The sequence below is a fragment of the Grus americana genome, chromosome 23 (genome assembly GCF_028858705.1).
Source record: "Grus americana isolate bGruAme1 chromosome 23, bGruAme1.mat, whole genome shotgun sequence".
NCBI classification, from domain to species: Eukaryota; Metazoa; Chordata; class Aves; order Gruiformes; family Gruidae; genus Grus; species Grus americana.
In genome coordinates this window covers 3193727-3212218 of record NC_072874.1, presented here as the reverse complement: position 1 = coordinate 3212218, position 18492 = coordinate 3193727, and the positions used below count along the sequence as shown (strand labels likewise).

General features: G+C 48.3%; 2 protein-coding genes across 5 annotated transcripts in view; one reads left to right on the top strand and one right to left on the bottom strand.

The window, feature by feature from the left end:
• The window catches only part of UTP11 (UTP11 small subunit processome component), a 261807-nt gene that overhangs the window by 59380 nt on the left and 183935 nt on the right, over nt 1-18492 (bottom strand). The gene's annotated exons all lie outside the window — the stretch shown is intronic.
• INPP5B (inositol polyphosphate-5-phosphatase B) lies at nt 225-17806 on the top strand. 4 transcript variants are annotated; one of them, XM_054802135.1, is made up of 22 exons: nt 226-767; nt 1004-1083; nt 1558-1655; nt 2052-2081; nt 2544-2654; nt 6629-6722; nt 8101-8271; nt 9029-9130; nt 9538-9652; nt 10303-10419; nt 11257-11444; nt 12010-12121; nt 12287-12396; nt 12928-13063; nt 13658-13768; nt 14423-14585; nt 14742-14977; nt 15583-15696; nt 16064-16148; nt 16544-16671; nt 16929-17040; nt 17367-17806. In XM_054802135.1, exons 1-22 carry the CDS (start codon nt 711-713, stop codon nt 17489-17491), a joined length of 2595 nt encoding a protein of 864 aa, XP_054658110.1. In that variant the 5' UTR covers nt 226-710; the 3' UTR covers nt 17492-17806. The 4 variants fall into 4 exon arrangements, with proteins under 4 accessions (XP_054658111.1, XP_054658110.1, XP_054658113.1 ...); XM_054802136.1 differs by lacking the exon at nt 10303-10419 and having other exon boundaries at nt 225-767; XM_054802138.1 differs by lacking the exon at nt 1558-1655 and having other exon boundaries at nt 697-767.

Here is an 18492-nt window from a genome sequence, read left to right as displayed (position 1 = left end):
GCCTTTCCAGCTTCCTGCTAACCCCTGAGCTTCCTGCTCTCCCTTCGCCCCTTCCCGTCGGGAGAGCCCCGCAGGGTGCTCCCGGCCGGTGTCCTGGCACCAGCCTCGCCGGTTTCGGGCCTTCCCAGCCGTTCGCATCCCGCCGTGCAGGTGGTCGCGGGGGGCGGAGGGGGGGCAGTCGGTTGTGAAACCGCGCCCGAACCCGCTGCCCGGGGCGGGGAGCGGCGCCCGGAGCTGCCGTGCGAGTGGGGCCGCCCGCCGTTCCCGGGACGGTGCCGTTATTTCCGGGGGCTCGGGGCCCGCGGTGGCTCCCCCCGGCCCGGCCCGGCCCCGCCGCGTCACTCAGCGTCCGGCGCCGTCCCGTCGAGCGGCAGTGCGGGGCCCCGCCCGCGGCCGGTCCCGGAGCAAAGGGCTAACGGAGCGCCGGGGTGCAGGCCGGGAGCCGCGGGGCCGGGCCGGGAGGGCTGCGGGCGGAGGAGGGCGCGGAGCGGGGCGGCCCGGTGCTCGCTGGGCGGCCGGGGAGCTGCTGCTGCCGCGGGAGAGGCCCGGCCGAGCGGGAGCGGGGCGGTGCCGGCGGCGGTAACGGGGGGGGGGGGCGGTCGGGGGACGCCGCGGGCCGGGCACGACGCGTCGCGACAGCCGCGCTGAGCGGCCGGGCCGGGGGAGCGGCCCGGTCCCGGTCCCGGGGAGCGCGGCCCCCGGTGCGGAGGATGGACCAGTCGGTCGCCATCCAGGAGAGCCTGGCGGAGGGGGCGACCTGCCGCATCGTATCCTTTGCATCGGCCTTGACTGGCGCAGACGGGGGGGGGTGGGCTCCCCCCTCTTCCCCCTCTTCCCCCTCTTCCCCCTCGTCCCCCTCTTCCCCCTCTTCCCCCTCTTCCCCCTCTTCCCCCTCTTCCCCCTCTTCCCCCTCTTCCCCCTCTTCCCCCTCTTCCCCCTCTTCCCCCTCTTCCCCCTCTTCCCCTCCCATCTCGCTCGGCTCTTCCTTGACCCTCAGCCGAAGGCGGTGCAGGGCATCCTGGCTGCTGGGGAGAGCGTGGAGAGCCGGCTCCTGGGCCTCGTGGAGAGCTGCGGAGAGCACGCGTGGGTGCTGGAGCCGTACCCCGCGGGATGCTGGCACGGGGAGGGAGGGCAGGGGGGTCCTGGTGGGAAGAATGTCGGCAGAAAAGCCAAGAGCTCTGCAGGTCTCTTGTAGGCCTTGGAAACCACCCGAAAACTCCTTCCTATCCCAAAGATTTTCTACCAGGGTGGAGTCCAGCAGGGCAGTGATTTGGGGGTGTCGTGCCTTGGCATTTCTCCCGCTGCACGTTATGGATGGTTAGTGAGAAAAGCCCAGGCCCTTGAGGTTTTGGTCTGCTGCTTTTTGCCAGTAACATAAATATGTTCTTATTTAAATGATGGAGTAAGCAGGCGGGTGGGCGCATGATCAGAAGTTGCTTTGGGGTTTGCAATGAGGCCGTGCTGGCAGGCGCTGCTGGATGGGATGGGGTCTGTCCGTACCTGCAGAGATGCTGGAATCAAGGAGGCATGACCTCCGTGTCTGCTCCGTGCTTGCAGGATCTATGTATACACTCACCGGCGGATGGCCATCACAGCTGAGGATGTCTGGCTGGAGAAAGTTATCCCGATCACAGAAGGGTTTGCAGTGGAAGAAGGTACTAACAAACTTAGTGGCCACCTCCAAAGAAGGGGATGAAGGGGTTTGGAGTCCAGGCTTTGTTGTTCTACTTGCTGAAATTTGAGATCTATTCAGCCTTCACATTTTTTTCTTCAATTTGTGATCCCTGGTGACACTTGTGTGTCACATGGCATAGCTGGAAGGGCCCTGCTAGATTAATTGCTCTGCAGTCCAGAGCACCCTGTGTCCTACCAAGCACCAGCCATGTGTAGGACATGCCTCCTGCCCTGGCAGGTTTGTTCTGCCTGTCTCCGTTCGTACAAGGAGCATTTGGGGTCTGAGGAACTGATCGAGTTTGCTAACCTCAAAGTATCAGTGTGGTCTGCAAACCTGTTGCTTAGCTTTGTAACTGAACTTTGTTTTGCTTTTACAGTTGTACCTGACAGTGACCTTCATGTCATCGGTGAGTGCTGTTGTTGTTTTAGTGCCTGTTATGGGTGTTCCTGGGCCCTGCACCGGCAACACTCAGTGAGGCAGGAGTGGGGGCTCTTGTGATCGGACCGTTGTCCAGGGGGATTCCTGCTGTTGGGGAACTCGGTGTGCTGTTTGCCACGGTTCAGTTCGTGCTAACAAGTATTGTCACCCCAGTTCAAACAAAGGAACGATTTTTCCAAATGCTTTTAAACTGCTACTGTAAGATAAATTATTGTCACCGAATGATCAGAATAAAGATTACTATAAATGTTGATTTTTATATTTTGAAATGGTATTCTCATGTAAAATATGGAAAATGAACATGATAAGAAGGCACAGGGAGACTTGTTGTTGAAGTCTGCATGCGTGCACGCACCAGCTGCTGTAGAGTGGTTTCTGAAAGCTTGTCAGCACTAACCACAAAGAGCACTTCTTCTCCCAATGCCTTTAGGCTCTGACGTGACTATCCGGATAAGTTTGGAAGACGATTGCCTCACGGTGCGGTTGCCTTTTGGTTCCCACACGCGCACGTTCCTTCAGGAGGTCGGCAGGTGCAGCCCAGGTACGAGCTCTGTTGTGTGCTGGATGCGGCCCGTGGGTTGGCGGTGGAGCTGCGGGCAGTCTCGGCTGGCGTGTTGCATTTGCGCGTTTCTTCTCCGCGTGGAAGAGCAGCGTCGGCCTCTCTGCTGCTGAAGCTTGCACGGAACCGTAATGATTTGCAAGTGTGAGGGTTCTGCATCGTCAGACAGCTCAGCAGAGACGATCAGTGTTTTGGCTGAGCCGATGCGAGCACCGTGACCCCCCCACCGTGCCGCTTGTGCGGGCCAAAGGCCAAATCGAAATTCGTTTTGGATTCTCCTGGGTCGACCCCCGCGGGAAACGCGCTCGTAGCTCCCGCCGCGGCTGCCTGTGGCCACGCCGGGGGCGCCAGTGCGGCGCTGGGCTGCGGGGCCGGGGCGGGCCCTGGGGCCGGGGCGGGCCCTGGGGCCGGGGCGGCCGGCGGCGCCGAGCTGCAGCGATGTCCGCGGGCGAACGGCCCCGCCGAGGTGAGCGCGGGGACCCGGGGCGGGCGGGAGAGTCGCGGGTGCCCGGCTCGTCGCCGGCCGCAGCCCGGCGTCTGTCCCGGGGCTCCCGGAGCTGCGTAGCGCGGCCGGGCGGCAGCTCCGGTGGCCGGTGTGCGGGCAGCCCGCAGGCACAGCCCCCCCCCCCCGCTGCTTCCGCGCCCTCTTTGCGGGAGCGAAGCCCATCGCGCAGGTACCGCGGAGCGGAGCTGCCCGCGCCGCCGGGGCTCCGGCAGCATCGCCCCGTCCGGAACCCAGCAGCCGCCAAGTATCCCGGGCGCTGCTTGCGAGGATCGCGGGGGTTTCTGCGGCTTTGCCGGTGTGGTGCCGCCCGCTGTACGCTCTGCTTCCCGCCTCTCAGCTGCTACGGGGCTCCGCTGCGCCGGTTCTGCTCTCTTGGCGGGGTGTCAGCCTCTTCCTCTTGCGGGGTGGGTGTTTGCTGCACATGCCTAATCCCCGCGGGTCCCGGTGTCTGCTGCCGTTTCCCTCTTTGCAAAGTGCACGTGTGAGAAGATTCAGAGAGCTAAAGCAATTTCTGGAAGTCAGTGTGGGATTCAAAATCTGAATTACAATTATTTTTAATTTACCCACCTTCATTTAGGCTGGGCTTCTCTTAATTCACGAAGGCACGGTTTGGTATTGCTGACATTTCGTCTTTTTATTTCTATGTTCATCAGTAGTGTATTAAAAAAAAAAAAGAAAAAAAGAAAAAAGAGAGAGGAGATGAACTTGGTAACTGAGGCAACAGCGCAGCAGGGGTTGAGCCAAGGAGGGGATGTGGGAACATCCCCTCGGACACGGTGCTTGAACTTGTAGCTTGGAACTGGCTGGGAGAGACATGGGCATATCTACCTGTTTAGGACGAAAAGCACGCTGAATGAAACAGAACCCTGGCTCCTTTGCTGGTGTGGTTTTGTTGTATCTGGGGCACGGTAATGCTCTATGAGTGGTAAGCTCCTTGGGATTAGTTCTCCTATCAACTCATGCCTTTGAGCTTTGACAAAGTTGCCTTTTCAAGGCTTCATTGTGTTTTTCTTCACTTAGAGGAGTCTAGGGATTTCCCCACCCTCCCACATCCCCCTCTTGTATTAGCAGGAGAAAATGCCTTCTGCCATCACTTGGTGTCTTTTGGAACATAAATTGGTATAGAATGAGGTTTTGTCTGCTGTTTTCCAGGAATAGCTGTAACTCATTCTATCCTTAAATGAACGTGCATACTGAGTTAGAAACTTTCATACGCAAATCAAAGTGCATTTAAATACTGTGTAAATGCAGCCATTTGCTAGTAGAGTGATATTAGTTCATTATATCTTCTGTGAATTAAGGCTGGTTAATGAATGAGAGCATCTATAAAGGGTTTTAAAGGTACTTTAAATGTGCTTTACCTTGTATTGCTTATGTTCACAATTTCAGTTAAAACCCCTACCTAAAATCCTGTGTGCAGTCGCAGTCACAGTCCCAACTGCAGTGTTGCTTCATTTGGAGCAACGTTACTTCCCTCCAGCCGGAGGGAGCAGTGCAGTCCCGCATGGACCGTTGCTCACACTGTCACCAAGGAAAGAGCAGACTGGCTAAGACTGGTATAACTAATGGCAAGGCTAATTTAATTCTTCCTTTTGAGCGCTAAGTGTGGATCCTGCTTTATCCAGAAGATATGATACATTTTCCTGCTGTAGAACAGTACTATAATGTCACTGTGCATTTTTAACAAGAACATCTTTATTACTGCTTAAATCTCTTTTAACTGCATATCCTGTCTGATTCAGACCATGCACATTCTGCTGTTCTGTAATCTCTGCACATAGCTCTTTATTTCTGCGCCCGGTTCAGTTATTGAACAAGGTCAGCACCTTGCTAAAATATCCCGCTTCAGATTGCTCTAGCCAGAGGGATCTATACGTTAGCAATCTGTATCTAGATATAATTTGATCTAAAGGAAACAGCCCTTTTCCAGGGCTAATCTCTTTCCTGGGAGAATCCTACCTAAAACTGATTTCCACTGATGAGGTTATAATGCAAAAGTGTGATGTATGACTGTGATCTTTGGATCACGTGGCAGCCGTGTCAGCAGCACTGAGCAGGCATGCGAGTCTTGCTGCTCTGGCACTAACGCCTTCCGTGTGCTGGCAAGTGGCATCGTTCTATAGGGGTAATAAAGCCTGCGGTTCTGCTCCCTTCCTGTAACAGAAGTAACTCTTGTCTGTAAAAGTGAAAGTTCAGGTTGGTTCTTGTCACTGTCAAGATACATTGCGTGATTGTTATTGGGAGAACTTGCAGAGGCTCGAGCAGCACTGGCTAGGTACTTAATGCCTATGGAGAAAATTTACGGCTCTGTCCCAGCTCACTGAGACAGCGCTTCGCAGTGCATCTCTGAACTGCGTGCGCTCCTGTTGGATTCTACGTGACTTTGGCTGTGTGATCTGTAATGAGGTTTGAGTCGCGTGCTCTTGTGCAGCCAACCTCTGATAAATCCGCTTACACAGTCTTTATTCTCAGAGGGGCCTTGGGCAGAGGAGGTTTTCCAAGCTGAGAATATGGTCACTTCTTGTCAGCTTGTTTGTATTCTGCCTGCTAGGTAAAGTACTTCAAGTTCTGTTTCTGGTTTGCAGTCTTTTCCTGGACACTGTACTATGACAGCAGTAATGCTTTAATTTTCTGGACTGTGCTTACTGAAGGAGTAGCTCAGCTGAATGACTAGAACCTTAGAATCTTAGGAACAATTTCTATATCATCATTAGATTTGTGTGCTAAGTCTTGAGATTGCTATTTGTGCATCCTAAACATGGAAACCCCTGTGCAGAATCCTCTTTTTTAACTGGTACTATGCCACTTGTAGGAGCAGAATGTTGCAACTGAAACAAAATGCTGAAAGACTGGTCAAATTTTGCTGATGTGGTGTGATGTGTTTAGTGTCACACCTGTATTTAGTGATATTTTCATGGTACCTGCCCTGTTTTTTTTTTTTTTTTTAAGGAATGTGCAGTTTGCATTGAGACATTTGTTTCTGCTGAGGTATGGGGGGTTCATATGGAGAATCTGTACTGCACTGCCTCGAGGGGGGAGACCCTTGTGCTTTGCTATGTATTTGCAGACAGGTAGAAACTCTTTAATTGGCTCTGTGGGTTTCTGGTTTTTTCCCCCCCTTTTTCTTCCTTTCTTTGTACTTCCCATCTTCCTTCAGAAAGGAAAAACCTGTTATTAACAAACATTTTTTGGATTCCCAGGATAAAGCCCTGGATTTTGTGCTTGCTAAGTCCTGGTTTGGCTTAGCTGTAAGCGAGAGCCAACAGCAACCCGCTCCAGCAGCAGGCAGGCAGCGCACGGCAGTTCTGCTGCTCTCCATGGCTGTGTGGCACGCTAGTGTCAATTCTGCCTCTGTAGGGGAAGCTGCATCATCACAGTGTTTGCATAAGCGTGTTGATAAATTAAAGAACACTTTGTGTTTAACGTAAAACTTGTTGGGTTTTTTTTCCAGAAGTGGTTGGCTCTGACGGCGTCAAACAGAATGGAAAAAAGCTCGCAGTTAGTCAGAACCAGAGCAACGACAGCACCAATAAAAGTGCTCCCAGGTATGGTATGTCCCTCGCTTCTCGTATAGGTTTGGTGAAGCAGTTGAAGGGGGGCTTGTGCACGTCAGCTCTTTGTGGAAGGCCCAGTGAGGAGTCGAAGTGGCGGCAGTGTTTCATTGCCGATGTAGCTATGCCTCCTCTCCAGCGAGGATCTCTGTATAGTGACAGTAGATACATATAGCACCAAAGTTCTGGGTGCTTCTGGGTGATGGTGTATGGATGGAACGAACTGCAGCAAGCAAATTGTTGAGGCTTTGATGTCTAGAGGAAGAAGAAGAAAGTGCAGAGAGTTTTCTGTTTGGGCTTCCTGGTTCTCAGCTGGAAACCGAGTGGGGAAGTTGGTCTCTCTGGTGCCAGTGTGTGAGGTCTGTGCACACCAGCGCTCGAGCAATCTTGCGGCTGCGTTACTTTAGTTCCACCTGCCTGTGACCGTCTCGGTTGCAGTCCCCAGAGGTGGTGGGATCTGGAGCAGAAGTTGGCAATTTTTTGAGAAGAGAACCTGCAGATTCTAGTTAGGAGAGAAAAAAGTTCAGCATAAGCATGCTGTCAAAACTTTAGTGGGAATTTCAGCACCATCTCTCAGAGGCAGTCCTGCTAGTCCCCTATTTGGGTATATTTTTGCTGTTCAGTGGGCCAGGACCTGCTAGCGTTGTTTATTTTGAATTCAGAGAACTTTGGCTTAGGGCCGCTGTGTCTCATAGATACACTCTTACAATGTTACAGTTTCATTTTCCAGTTCCCAGGACTTTGTGGACCTTGGTGCATATCCTTCAAAGTCTGTTTGTGCACTGCCCTTGGCACTGGTGTGCAGGTTGTTGACCTTAAATTTATACCATGGGCTTGCTTGTGGGAACTCCCAAGCTGTGGCATTATTACTGTTGCAAAAGGAGTTTGCAGAGCCAGGAGATACTAAATAAAACCACCGCTACCTCCACCCACTCTTTGCTGCCTCCTTTCTGGGCAGAGCTGGGAGTTTTCCGCCAGAAGGCTTTTTTTTTTTTAAACAAACCTAGTTTTCCATTCTTCTGCTGAGGTCCGAAGGGCTGAGCAGGGCCAGCAGATGAGATTTGCATCTCCTTGCCCCAGTAAGCAGGAAAGGTGCACAGGTTTTGCATCAACATCAGCAAGGCCTGCTCTGAATCAACAGGCTGCACCAGGTTAGCGAAAATCGTTTGTTTTTTCAGTTAAACTGGTTTATCTAAACATCTGAACCGCTCTAAGAAATGCTCATTTCAGTCTTGTTTGCTTATCCCAACCATTGATTATCTATCTTTAGTGAAACAGATAAGTGCGACTCAAGTCCTCGGTGGCAGAAATAAGCTGTTTAGGGTGTGTGTATATCCTGGGTTTCATCGTGCAGTTTTGCTTTCATTTGCAGGCAAAACAAACTCAAACCTGAAGTGACAACTGAAATGGTGCGGTCCTCCAGTGTAATGGTTTCAAACAAGGCTTCAATCTTATCAGAACCAAAGTTTGGCCTGAGAGATACTATTGTTAAATCTCAGCTTGTGCAAATGGAGGATTCCTACACACACATCCAGCACTTCAGGTAATGATCATTCCTGAGAAGAACTTATTTTTGTGGGGAGTAAGTTAGTTAGTGTAAGCTGTCAAAATAACTCGTGTTCGTTACTTCATCTAGTATCCCTATGAATAGGAAATTTTGTAGAAAAGTATGATCCATACTTTCCAGAACAGCTTTCTTTCCTCGTTTAGGCGTGAGCAGAGAAGAATTTCATTCATGTCTCTGTCAAGGCTTGCCTCATGGTTCTTGTTGGGAAAACGGCCTTTTTGAAATTACTTTTTCCTGTGCTTATTTCACACTGTGTCTGGAAATGTGTCAATTCTGTGCACCCCTGGCCTTCTCTCTCACTGCTTCTGTTCACTACTTATCCATGTAGTTGTTCCAATAAGCTCATAAGAACTTGGGTGAAATACATAATTAGCACCAAAACTTTACTGTTGTTGAAGTCTTTCTACGCATGTCATTCTATGAATTTATCATTTCAAATTGCTACTGCACAGCTCTAGGGGTTTTTTTTTGGGGGGGGTGTTTTTTGGTTTTTGGGTTTTTTTTTTATTCTAGATGTAAAAATGTGTATCCTTCTGTAAAACATGTCTGTAAAGATGCTACTGTGATTAAATCATTTTAGGGATTTAAACTTTGTCACATTTTCCTAATTCCCCCCTGGAAACACATTACTCCTAAATAGTTATATGTAGTATTAAGTACAGGGGTTAATAATAGCCGTATTTCCATCAGCTGTACAATTTGCAGCTCTGGGATTTAGTTAATTCCTTTGCAGGTTTTTTGTTGGGACATATAATGTGAACGGTCAGGCACCCAGAGAGAGCCTCCAGCCTTGGCTGAGATGTGATGCTGAGCCTCCGGACATTTACTGCGTGGGGTGAGTGTCTCTTTCTGGCCCGTCCTTCCAAACCTTGACTGTGGGTTGCTTGCTTGTGAATCTGTAGCATGGAGGTGTCCGGCCAAGATGCCGCAGCTGAGGAATGTTTGCATTGCCTTAGCCCATTGCATAGCTCTACAGCGTGTGTTTGCATAGCCTGAAAGGGCAGTTATTCTGGTAGGGTTTGGACTCTCTGGCACTGCAGTGTTACAAAATCTTTAATGCCATTCAATTTAATACTAATAGTAATTAGCTTTACATTTAACATACCTCTAAAATCAGCATAACTGAATTTGAGTTTTCAGTTACAAATTTAGTGAGTATAAATTGATTTAGTTCTTTCCCAGAGGAAAGGGCTAGAGAGTTATAAACAAGTGCATGCATCCATGAGTTCCTTCCTCTAACAGTTTCCAGGAGCTTGATCTGAGTATGGAAGCCTTCTTATTCAATGACACACCAAAGGAAGAAGAATGGTTTAAAGCTGTAACTGATAGTCTTCATCCAGATGCCAAATATGCAAAGGTAAATGTGGCTTTTGAGGAGGTTTGAGTGTGGAATAGTTTTCCACTTGGGCCTCTTTTCCCCTTGCTTCTTCTTGTTCTCAATTGCTGTGTGTTCCAGAGGCTCATTGTCTGCAGGTTTTGCTCAGTCAGAACTGCTCTGAGGGTAAGTAGGTGGTGTTGCTCTGCAGGGTGCCGAGGCAGGGAGTAGGACAGGAGACCAGAGCTAGGCATCCACGTGTAAAAGAAGCTCCTGCTACCTTGGAGGAAGAGGCTAGGAAGTACCTTAGCATCTTCCATGTCTGTCTCGACAATGCATGGTGGAACGAGTTGTGAAGGTATCTTGGTAGGAATACAGCTTATGTTTCGGGTCCTGCTCCTTAGGTCTGCTTTGTCCCTTGTTGAAGGGAGGTTCCTTCCATGGGCTGTACCTGTGCTGTAGGTTTTGCTTTGGACTTCAGCTTCATTTAGTGGGGTGTTGGGTCCTTCCTGTGCTGTGCTGTTGGAGTGCCTGTGTGCTGTGAGCCCAGTTGGTCTGTCGGATGAGCCTGGAACTCTCATTTTCTTCATCTGTATTTCAGTGACCCATGTTCTGGACTGGGGGGGTGATGTGCCTTCTCTCATCAAACCTCTCCCGTTCTAGTATTTAATGGAACAGGATCTGTTTTTCAGGTGAAATTTGTGCGGCTCGTGGGAATCATGCTTCTGTTGTATGTGAAAGCAGACCTTGCTTTGAACATCTCCGAGGTGGAAATTGAGACTGTGGGAACTGGAATCATGGGGAGGATGGTAAGAATGGCAACTGTGCATGAGAAGGGGTGAGATTTAGAAGAGCCCTGGAGAGCCCCTCTCCTTAGATGTAGAGCTATTCCTCCAGCTGAGGCACGCACCTGCCTTTAGAAGCACGTAGTCCTGTCCCTGTGCCAGCTCAGGGCGTTGCTAGAGGGCATTGCCATGTGCTCGCAAAGGCCTTGCGGGAGAATCTTCTCTGAAGGCTTTTTTGTGTGATTGCATGCGCTGGGCTGTGTGGGGCCTGGCTCTCGTGTGATTTTGATGCTGCCTGTGATTTTGCCCAAGGCAAATAACACAAGGAAGCATGAGTAGAGGAAACGTGTCTATCCAGATTAGTTTTCCTGAAGAGGACTTCCTGGCCTCTTGCCATTCCACACCATTGGAATGAAGCCTGTGCCCTTTGAATGTAGTTTCTGTGAACATTGCAGCCATAACTTGTCAAAGTTAAGCCATGTGTTTCCTCCTCCATTTACATTTTTTTATGGTTTGTGTTGAAACATCCAGTTTGTTGCTAAATAGGTTTCGGGACTTGCTGAAGTAACTGACCAGCTCTCTTACTGATTTTAATTTCCTTTTGTATGAGCTAATTCCTGAATTACAAACTGAGTTCCATGTGCTTGTTTGCTGTGTTCTGTTGCTGTGTGCAACCCCCACGAGTTACTGACTTGATTTCATGAAGCAGTTACCGCTAATTGGCGTTTTCAGCCTTTTCCTTCCTCTGGAATTAAATGGTCTGCCTCGATGTCATCTGGTTTGTCCACTGCTCGTAACTCATTTGTGGAATCATCTGTTGTGTAGAAGCTTCTGACCAACATTTTTATCTTTATCTTTCAGGGTAACAAAGGTGGTGTTGCCATAAGGTTTAAATTCCACAACACTAGCGTGTGCATTGTGAATTCTCACCTTGCAGCTCACGTGGAGGAATACGAGCGGAGGAACCAGGACTTCAAAGACATCTGCTCTCGGATGCAATTCTGCCAGTCGGATCCAAATTTGCCCCCTCTCACTATTGGCAAACACGAGTATGCTTCCCCTCTGTGTGAATCACTGCATGTGGCAGGGAGAACCTTACGAACGTACTGGGGTTGAAGTGCTCTCAGCAGGGATGTGAGAAGGGGTGCCCGGTGATCAGCCCAGAAGGGCCAGAAATGCTTTACCGTAACCCTGGTTTTGAGACCAGTCACCTGTACAGTTCTGACAAGTCACTTGCTGCCTTGTGCTCTTCCAGGCCTTGTTTTATTTCCAAGCACGAAGTGGGAACGGGGCAATAATATGCATCGATTTCCCCAATGGGTTGTGGGATTTACTCAGTGTCGAATATCAAAAGCATCAGTTATTAAGAGGTAGTGACAAACATGCAGAACAGGAATTAAAGTCAGCAAAGGTAGAAAATGTAGCTTCTCTCACGTTTTCAGTCTTGTTCTCTCTGATGGAGAAGCAGACACAGCATCCACCTGATCACGTAGAGATCAGAAGAGCTCACGCTTGCTGTAGGTGGTTTGAGGCACGGCTGCGGAGCTGTGCTTCCAGCTTGTGTTTTGGACATCTCTAGGCCTCTGCAGACTTCTGGTGTACATTCTCTTTCAGTGTGATCTTATGGTTGGGTGACCTCAACTATCGGCTGGAGGAACTGGATGTGGCAAAAGTGAAGCAGCTTGTAGATGAGAAAGCATTTCTAGAGCTTTGCCAATATGACCAGGTACTGACGTCTCGCCTGCCTGCAGGTGGTGCTGAGGGTGCTAGTTAGAAACCGCACACGTAGTCCTTAGCCTTCTCGGTGCTGAACATCTCCCTTTTAGCTCATATGGGAATTGTGCTTGAGCTTATTTAAAATTAATTTTTTTGTCTTTTATTTCTTTCATAGCTAAAGAGGCAAATGAATGCAAATGCAGTCTTTGAAGGCTTTACAGAGGGAGAGATTTCTTTCCAGCCAACGTACAAATATGATGCTGGTTGTGATGACTGGGACACAAGGTATGGTGATTGCTTCCTATGTGATGCTACCAATGGCTAATGTTATCACTGAAGGAAGTAAAAGCAAAGCTAAAAAGAATTGCAGATCTAATGGCTGTAAATAGGAACGGTTCTGAGATGATTGCTGTTCCTCTCCCTTGGCTCCAGAATCCATCTCCAGTTTACATCTGTTTATGTTGCTTTTCTTCCACTGCTATTTGTCAGATATTCCTAATCTTTTTCTCAGGAATAATCCGTTTGGTTTTCTCTTAAGTTAGATGTGTACAAAATCATTTTAGTTAGTTTCATTCTTTTTGTTTGTTTGGGTTTGGTTTGTATTTTTTCCCCCAAGCAAAATTTTTAGGCTCTTTTATTTGCTGATATCTGCTATACCTACTCAGGTCAGACCAGAATCTGTGGGAAATACAACTTTGATAGAGAACTAGCTCCAGGTCATGTCAGGAAAACACCGAGTCTCTGGGGGAGCAGTGTTCTGCATTGTTACTCCACCTGAACTGTGCCTGGAAACTGTCATTTTTACCTCTGTTTCAGTGAGAAATGCCGTGTTCCAGCATGGTGTGATCGGATACTCTGGAAAGGGCAGAACATTACTCAGCTGAGCTATCGCAGCCATATGGCTTTGAAGATCAGTGATCATAAGCCAGTTAGTTCTGTGTTTGATATTGGGGTAAGTACGTCAATATGAAGGAAATAACTCTGCTGACCTCATCTTCTGTGTGGGGAGAGGGGGAAGGAGGAGGATTTCCCTCTCCTCCCGCTTTTATAGCATCCACAGAGAACAATGGCTTAAAAGGTGGGCTAGATAAGATACTGAGATTGGATTGTTGTTTGCAGTAAGCTAGGGTTGTGCTAAGTGATACTTCGGTGAAGCAGAGTAATGCATGAGTATCTGTAGGTGTTGTTTCAGAAGTGTTCTTTTGTCTTTTATTTGCCTAATAATTTTCACAGAAACTCGCAGTGCAGGAATGCTACATCATTGACAATGCAGTAGTGTGCTGTCAAACTTTTTTTTTTTTTTAAAAAAAAAAAGCTGGTCTAGTACTGTCTGGGTGGCTCTCTCACTAGTTATGGCAAGGTCCTTTACTGTTGGGTCCTGAGGAGTTCTTGTAGCATTAGTGTTCCGAGCGGTGCTGTTCATTACAGGTGTGGTATACACTGGTGTGCTGCTAGGATCAGATCACTTCATATGCTTCCAGCTGTATGGCAGCGCTCCTGCAGAGGCACAGTAGATGCCAGCTGGTGCAGTGTGTGTCCTTTTCAGGTGAAGGTTGTGAAGCAGGACCTCTATCGAAAAGCCTTTGAGGAAATAGTGCGCTCCCTGGACAAGCTGGAGAATGCCAACATTCCCTCGGTGACTCTCTCCCGGAGAGAGGTAGGCTGTGTTCGTGTGCTGTGACTCGCTGGAGAAACTGAGCGGCCCTAGACCCCAGAGGTGTAGCCCAGCGGTAGAAGTACATTAGATGAGTTCTAGACCCTTCCAAAGAAGTAGAATATTTTGACTTCCAACTGCTCTCTGTTTACAAGCCCTAGAAATATTTATTTCTGTTTAGATGCAAATTTCATTCACGGTACTAGGCTGAAACATAGAGTGTGTTACTCCCTGAGGTGTGGGGAGAGAGAGAGTAAAAGGGTAGTTTTGTGGCCCTTGCTCTGACTTGTTTTTTGAAACATAAAATGTAAAATCTGAAGGATTTGGAGAAGGTCACAAAACCGGCATTTGCTTTGTGTGTTGGAGACTAGAAAAGATACGCAAATGAGACATTTGAGGCTACAGCTATTTTGTTCTCAGGTTTCATTGAGGTTATTAAGGGGAGGATTTGTTTTAAAGGGCTCACTGATGCAAATGACTTGAGCATACAGAGTAAGCAAATGTAATCCTATGTAATCCTGGAAGAGACGGGATGCGGGAGCAAGAGGGTTAATCTGGGTATCTTGCTGCTTAATGATTAAACTACAGGACAGGAATTGCTGCTGGTGCTTGGCAAGGTGGAATTGGCTGGTGATGTTGTCTGACATTTGTTTCTAGTTCCATTTTGAGGATGTCAAATACATGCAGCTGCAGGTAGAGAAGTTTACAATTCGCAACGGACAAGTGCCCTGCCAGTTCGAATTTATCAGCAAACCAGATGAGGAAACCTACAGCAAGGAGTGGCTGACTGCTAATCCCAGCAAGGGCTTTCTGCTGTCAGGTAAGATCCTCATTTTCATCTCACGTTAATGGGCTAATATTGTCACCTTCTGGCTTAGTTCTCTCTGCTATTTTGAGAATGTTATGTCTATTTGCAGGCTTATCGGTTTAATGCCATTTTTAACTAATTATGAGGTTTTTTTATCATCTTTGGCAGACGCTGAGATCACAATTGAGTTGGAGGTGTTTGTTAATAAATCAACAGCTACACACTTAAACTCTGGAGAGGAAAAACTTGAAGATATCTTGGTCTTGCATCTTAGCAGGGGGAAGGATTATTTTCTATCTGTAACAGGAAACTACTTGCCAAGTTGCTTTGGGTCTCCCATTCATATGCTGTGTTACATGAGGCAACCCATCCAGGACATGCCAGCAGAATCCATTCGGAAACTTGTGAGTTAAAGACAAGATTCCCTTCCAAACCCACCAGACCATTAAAACTAGATGTTAAGTCCCATTTATTGCTGAAGAGCCTTCTTCCATTTCCCTGGTCCGTAGTCTGAGAATGCTGATACAGCTGGTGCTCTCCAGGGCACCATCTGCGCACCTTGCACTAGTTCTTCACGTGGATGAACTAACCCATTTCCTATAGAGAGCACTGACTGTAAGATCCCATTTGCTCTGCCTGCACATTTAAAAAAGGAGTGCAACTTCTAAATGTAGACCTTTTCCCTGGAGCCTTTGGTCTTCTCCACACTGAACGGAGGTGTATATGTATATGTGAGGCATGATGTAACGTTTCCATAGGGAGCTGAGTATATGTGAAGCGTGTTTATGACAGCAGCTTGTTTTCTGTCTGGACTTTTGATATAAATGTGCCTGTTGTACTAGTCTTGTATGAAGTGTATGTGAGTGAAGCCACACAGCTTCTTAACAGGTCTTAATTCTCACATGTAAGCTCTGTGAAGCGTTTTTGCAGAGTTGAATAAGAAGTTAGCTACTTTTTTTTTTTTTTCTCCTCTTTCTTTCCTTCCCCTCCCCACACCTCCCTCTCTCAGACCCTGATGCCACTAGAAATGAGTGATGATGCTGTTCAAGGTGAAAAGCCTATGGACATTCCAAAAGAGCTGTGGATGATGGTGGATCACTTGTACCGCAATGCTTCCCAGCAGGTTGGCAGTGTTTGTACTGGAAACACAAAATCATTTGTTTGCGTTAGGTTTAATTTTGAAGAAGATACTGGTGATGGCAATCATTGCTAACTGTGGATGTTTGGCCAATGGCAGAGAGAGATAAAGGACATCTGTGGTAAGCGATCCTGGTACCCTGAGTTGCACTGTGTGTGGCATGCATCAGCAGCTGTCCTTCTGCCCTGCTGTCCTCTGCAGTGCCACAACCTGACTACGGCTGTTCATGGTGGGATTTGGGCTGATAAATACCAATTTGGAGAGATTTCTCCAGCCAGATGATAACAATATTGCTCTATTTACCCAAATAACTTTTATTTTCCCGGAGACTGACTAAGGCCCTGCTTTGCAGGAGGACCTGTTTCAGCAACCAGGCCTCAGATCCGAATTTGAGCAAATCCGAGATTGTTTGGACAAAGGAATGCACGATACCCTCCGTATCCTTTTAGACTGATGTCCGGTAAGGCTCGCTATGCCATAGTGATCTAAACTGAAAAAGATTTTTATGAGTCCTCTATGCTCCACCATGGCTTTTAAATTACCGACTCTCATCTCGGGCTAACCGAGATCTGCAGTTGCTCCCTACTCCTTGTAGTCTGTACAAATGCCTCTGCTAAGTCCTCACAATGTTGATGAATGATTGTTGCTGAATTATGTAAGTGTCCGACGGCTGGCGGAAACAGTTTGCTATGTGGAGTCAAGTGATTTAACTCAAAGCTGTGAACAATAGGAGGACTTCTTGGAGACCTAAGCAAGGATTAATGTTTCAGCAGAAATAGGACCAAAATAGATCACGCTGTGCTCGCCTCTTCCTTAACCATCTTTGGATCAGTTGGCAGCAACCACTCGGTAGCAGAAGCCCTGCTGCTCTTCCTGGAAAGCCTGCCAGAGCCTGTCATCTGCTACAGGTTGTACAGCAGCTGTTTGGAGTGTGCCAGCAACTACCTGCTGAGCAGCCAGGTATCGCCAGCTTCGCTGCGAGGCTGTTTCTGTAATTCCGGAGGGAGGGGAGGCAAACTGTTTTATGCTAGACCAGTGACAGGCTTTTGCTCTCGGAAACTTAATCATCTGGTAACAGAAAGGATCTAGAACTGGTGCTTCTTAGTTATTAAGAGCTGTTAGTATTTCCAGACAGGGCGATGCTGGTGGTAGATAAAGCTGCTAAGCCTTTGTCATGTCTTTGATATAAATGTTGGGTTTTTCTTCCCCCTCCTCAGATCATCTCTAACCTGCCGAGGTGCCATAAAAATGTATTTGAATATCTAATGGCATTTCTACGAGAACTACTGAAAAATTCAGGGAAAAACCATTTGGATGTGAATGTTCTTGGTAAGGCGAGCAAAATAACCATTCTGTTCAGAGGGACTTTGCGGTTTGTATAACAAAACACATTTCTCCAAAGTGAGTGCAGTCATGGGCTCTACTGTTTTCAAGTATTTAATAATGAGCAATCCATAAAAAAAAATCGTTGCAGTAGCCTGAAACATGTTGTAAAGTGGTTCAGAGATGCATGGGTCATCAGCTTTATATTACCCCACTCTGAAGCCAGGCTCTCTCTCACTTTGACTGATTTGGGTTGGTGGGATTACTCTTAATATCCTGCTGCTGACGGGCTCTTACTGTGTGTGTGGCTTTTCTTTTTTTCCTCCATGCAGCTAGTATATTTGGTGGCTTGTTACTTCGGCCTCCTCCTGGACATCCTGCCCCTGATATAACTGAAAAGAGGAAAGCTCAGCAATTTATCCATGAGTTTCTCTTGAGAGAAGACAATTTGCCATGAATCTCAGATGCAGCTAATCTGATTTTTAGATATCAAATTACTGTAAAAATATTTTTTGTACAGTATACTGGCTTTTTTTTTGATATCACAGTATTTTATACAATCTATTGCTTTTGAAGGCACAGATCAGGCACTTTGAATCAGGTGTCACTGTTTAAGCTGTAAAGTATATCAAATTTCTAAATAAGCTGTATGTAGACAAGCAAAAATATAAAAGCTGGTATTTACACTGTATTTTATTTAACTTGTATTAAACCTCAGAATTTTTAAGTCCTTGTTATTTAAATAAAAAGATCTTGGTGCATTTTTCCAGCCTATCTGCCCGTTTTCAATGTTGGCTGCTTTAGGATCATGATTTAAGTCTCGTTTAAGGCCTGGAGCAGCCCCCTTCCACGGTGCAATGCCGTGTCGCGGGCAGCACCACGGAGGCGTCGCGCGAATCCTTCTGCGGCCTTCGCACCCGCGTAACTCTTTGGGACCGCGTAGCAACGTGGACTGGCGATCCAATGGAGGTACGGGCCTGCACTGCAAGAGAACGGGTTATTTTGAAAACAGCTCGTGCGGAGGGCGCGGGGCAGAGGTGGGTGCTGCTGGGAGAACGGCGGCCTCTGCCCCGGAGTTTGAAAACGCCGAATAACGCGTGAGGGCCTTCGCTGTCCGTCGCCAGACCCGTCCCGTGGGCAGCCCAAGGCCCGCTTTTGAAAATGCTGAGGTAAAAATGGAATATCAAGGAAAAGTTGGCTTTGCGTGCCCTACTTTGAACTTGTGCCGCTTGCGGCTGAAATGGTTATTTTTCCTATCGTGTAACAGCGCTTCCACGCTATAAATCCCTTCTCACACTGGCTGCGTGCGCGGTCTCTCCTCTGCTGCAGTGGCTGCCGGGCCAGGGCCTTGGCGGCCCGTTCCCGCCCCGGGGCCTGTTGCCCCTGTTGCCCCGGTCACCCCCGTCCCCTTCGCCCTCTGGCCCGGCGGCGCTCGGGGCCGCGGTCCCGCTGGGGCGG

What these genes read in the sequence shown, in the direction of transcription:
- INPP5B (XM_054802135.1), top strand. Translation starts at nt 711, where the DNA reads ATGGACCAGTCGGTCGCCATCCAGGAGAGCCTGGCGGAGGGGGCGACC. An exon ending in GAGAGCTGCGGAGAGCACGC is followed by an intron (nt 1,084 to 1,557) that starts GTGGGTGCTGGA and finishes CCGTGCTTGCAG; the next exon opens with GATCTATGTATACACTCACC. An exon ending in CAAGGGCTTTCTGCTGTCAG is followed by an intron (nt 14,586 to 14,741) that starts GTAAGATCCTCA and finishes CATCTTTGGCAG; the next exon opens with ACGCTGAGATCACAATTGAG.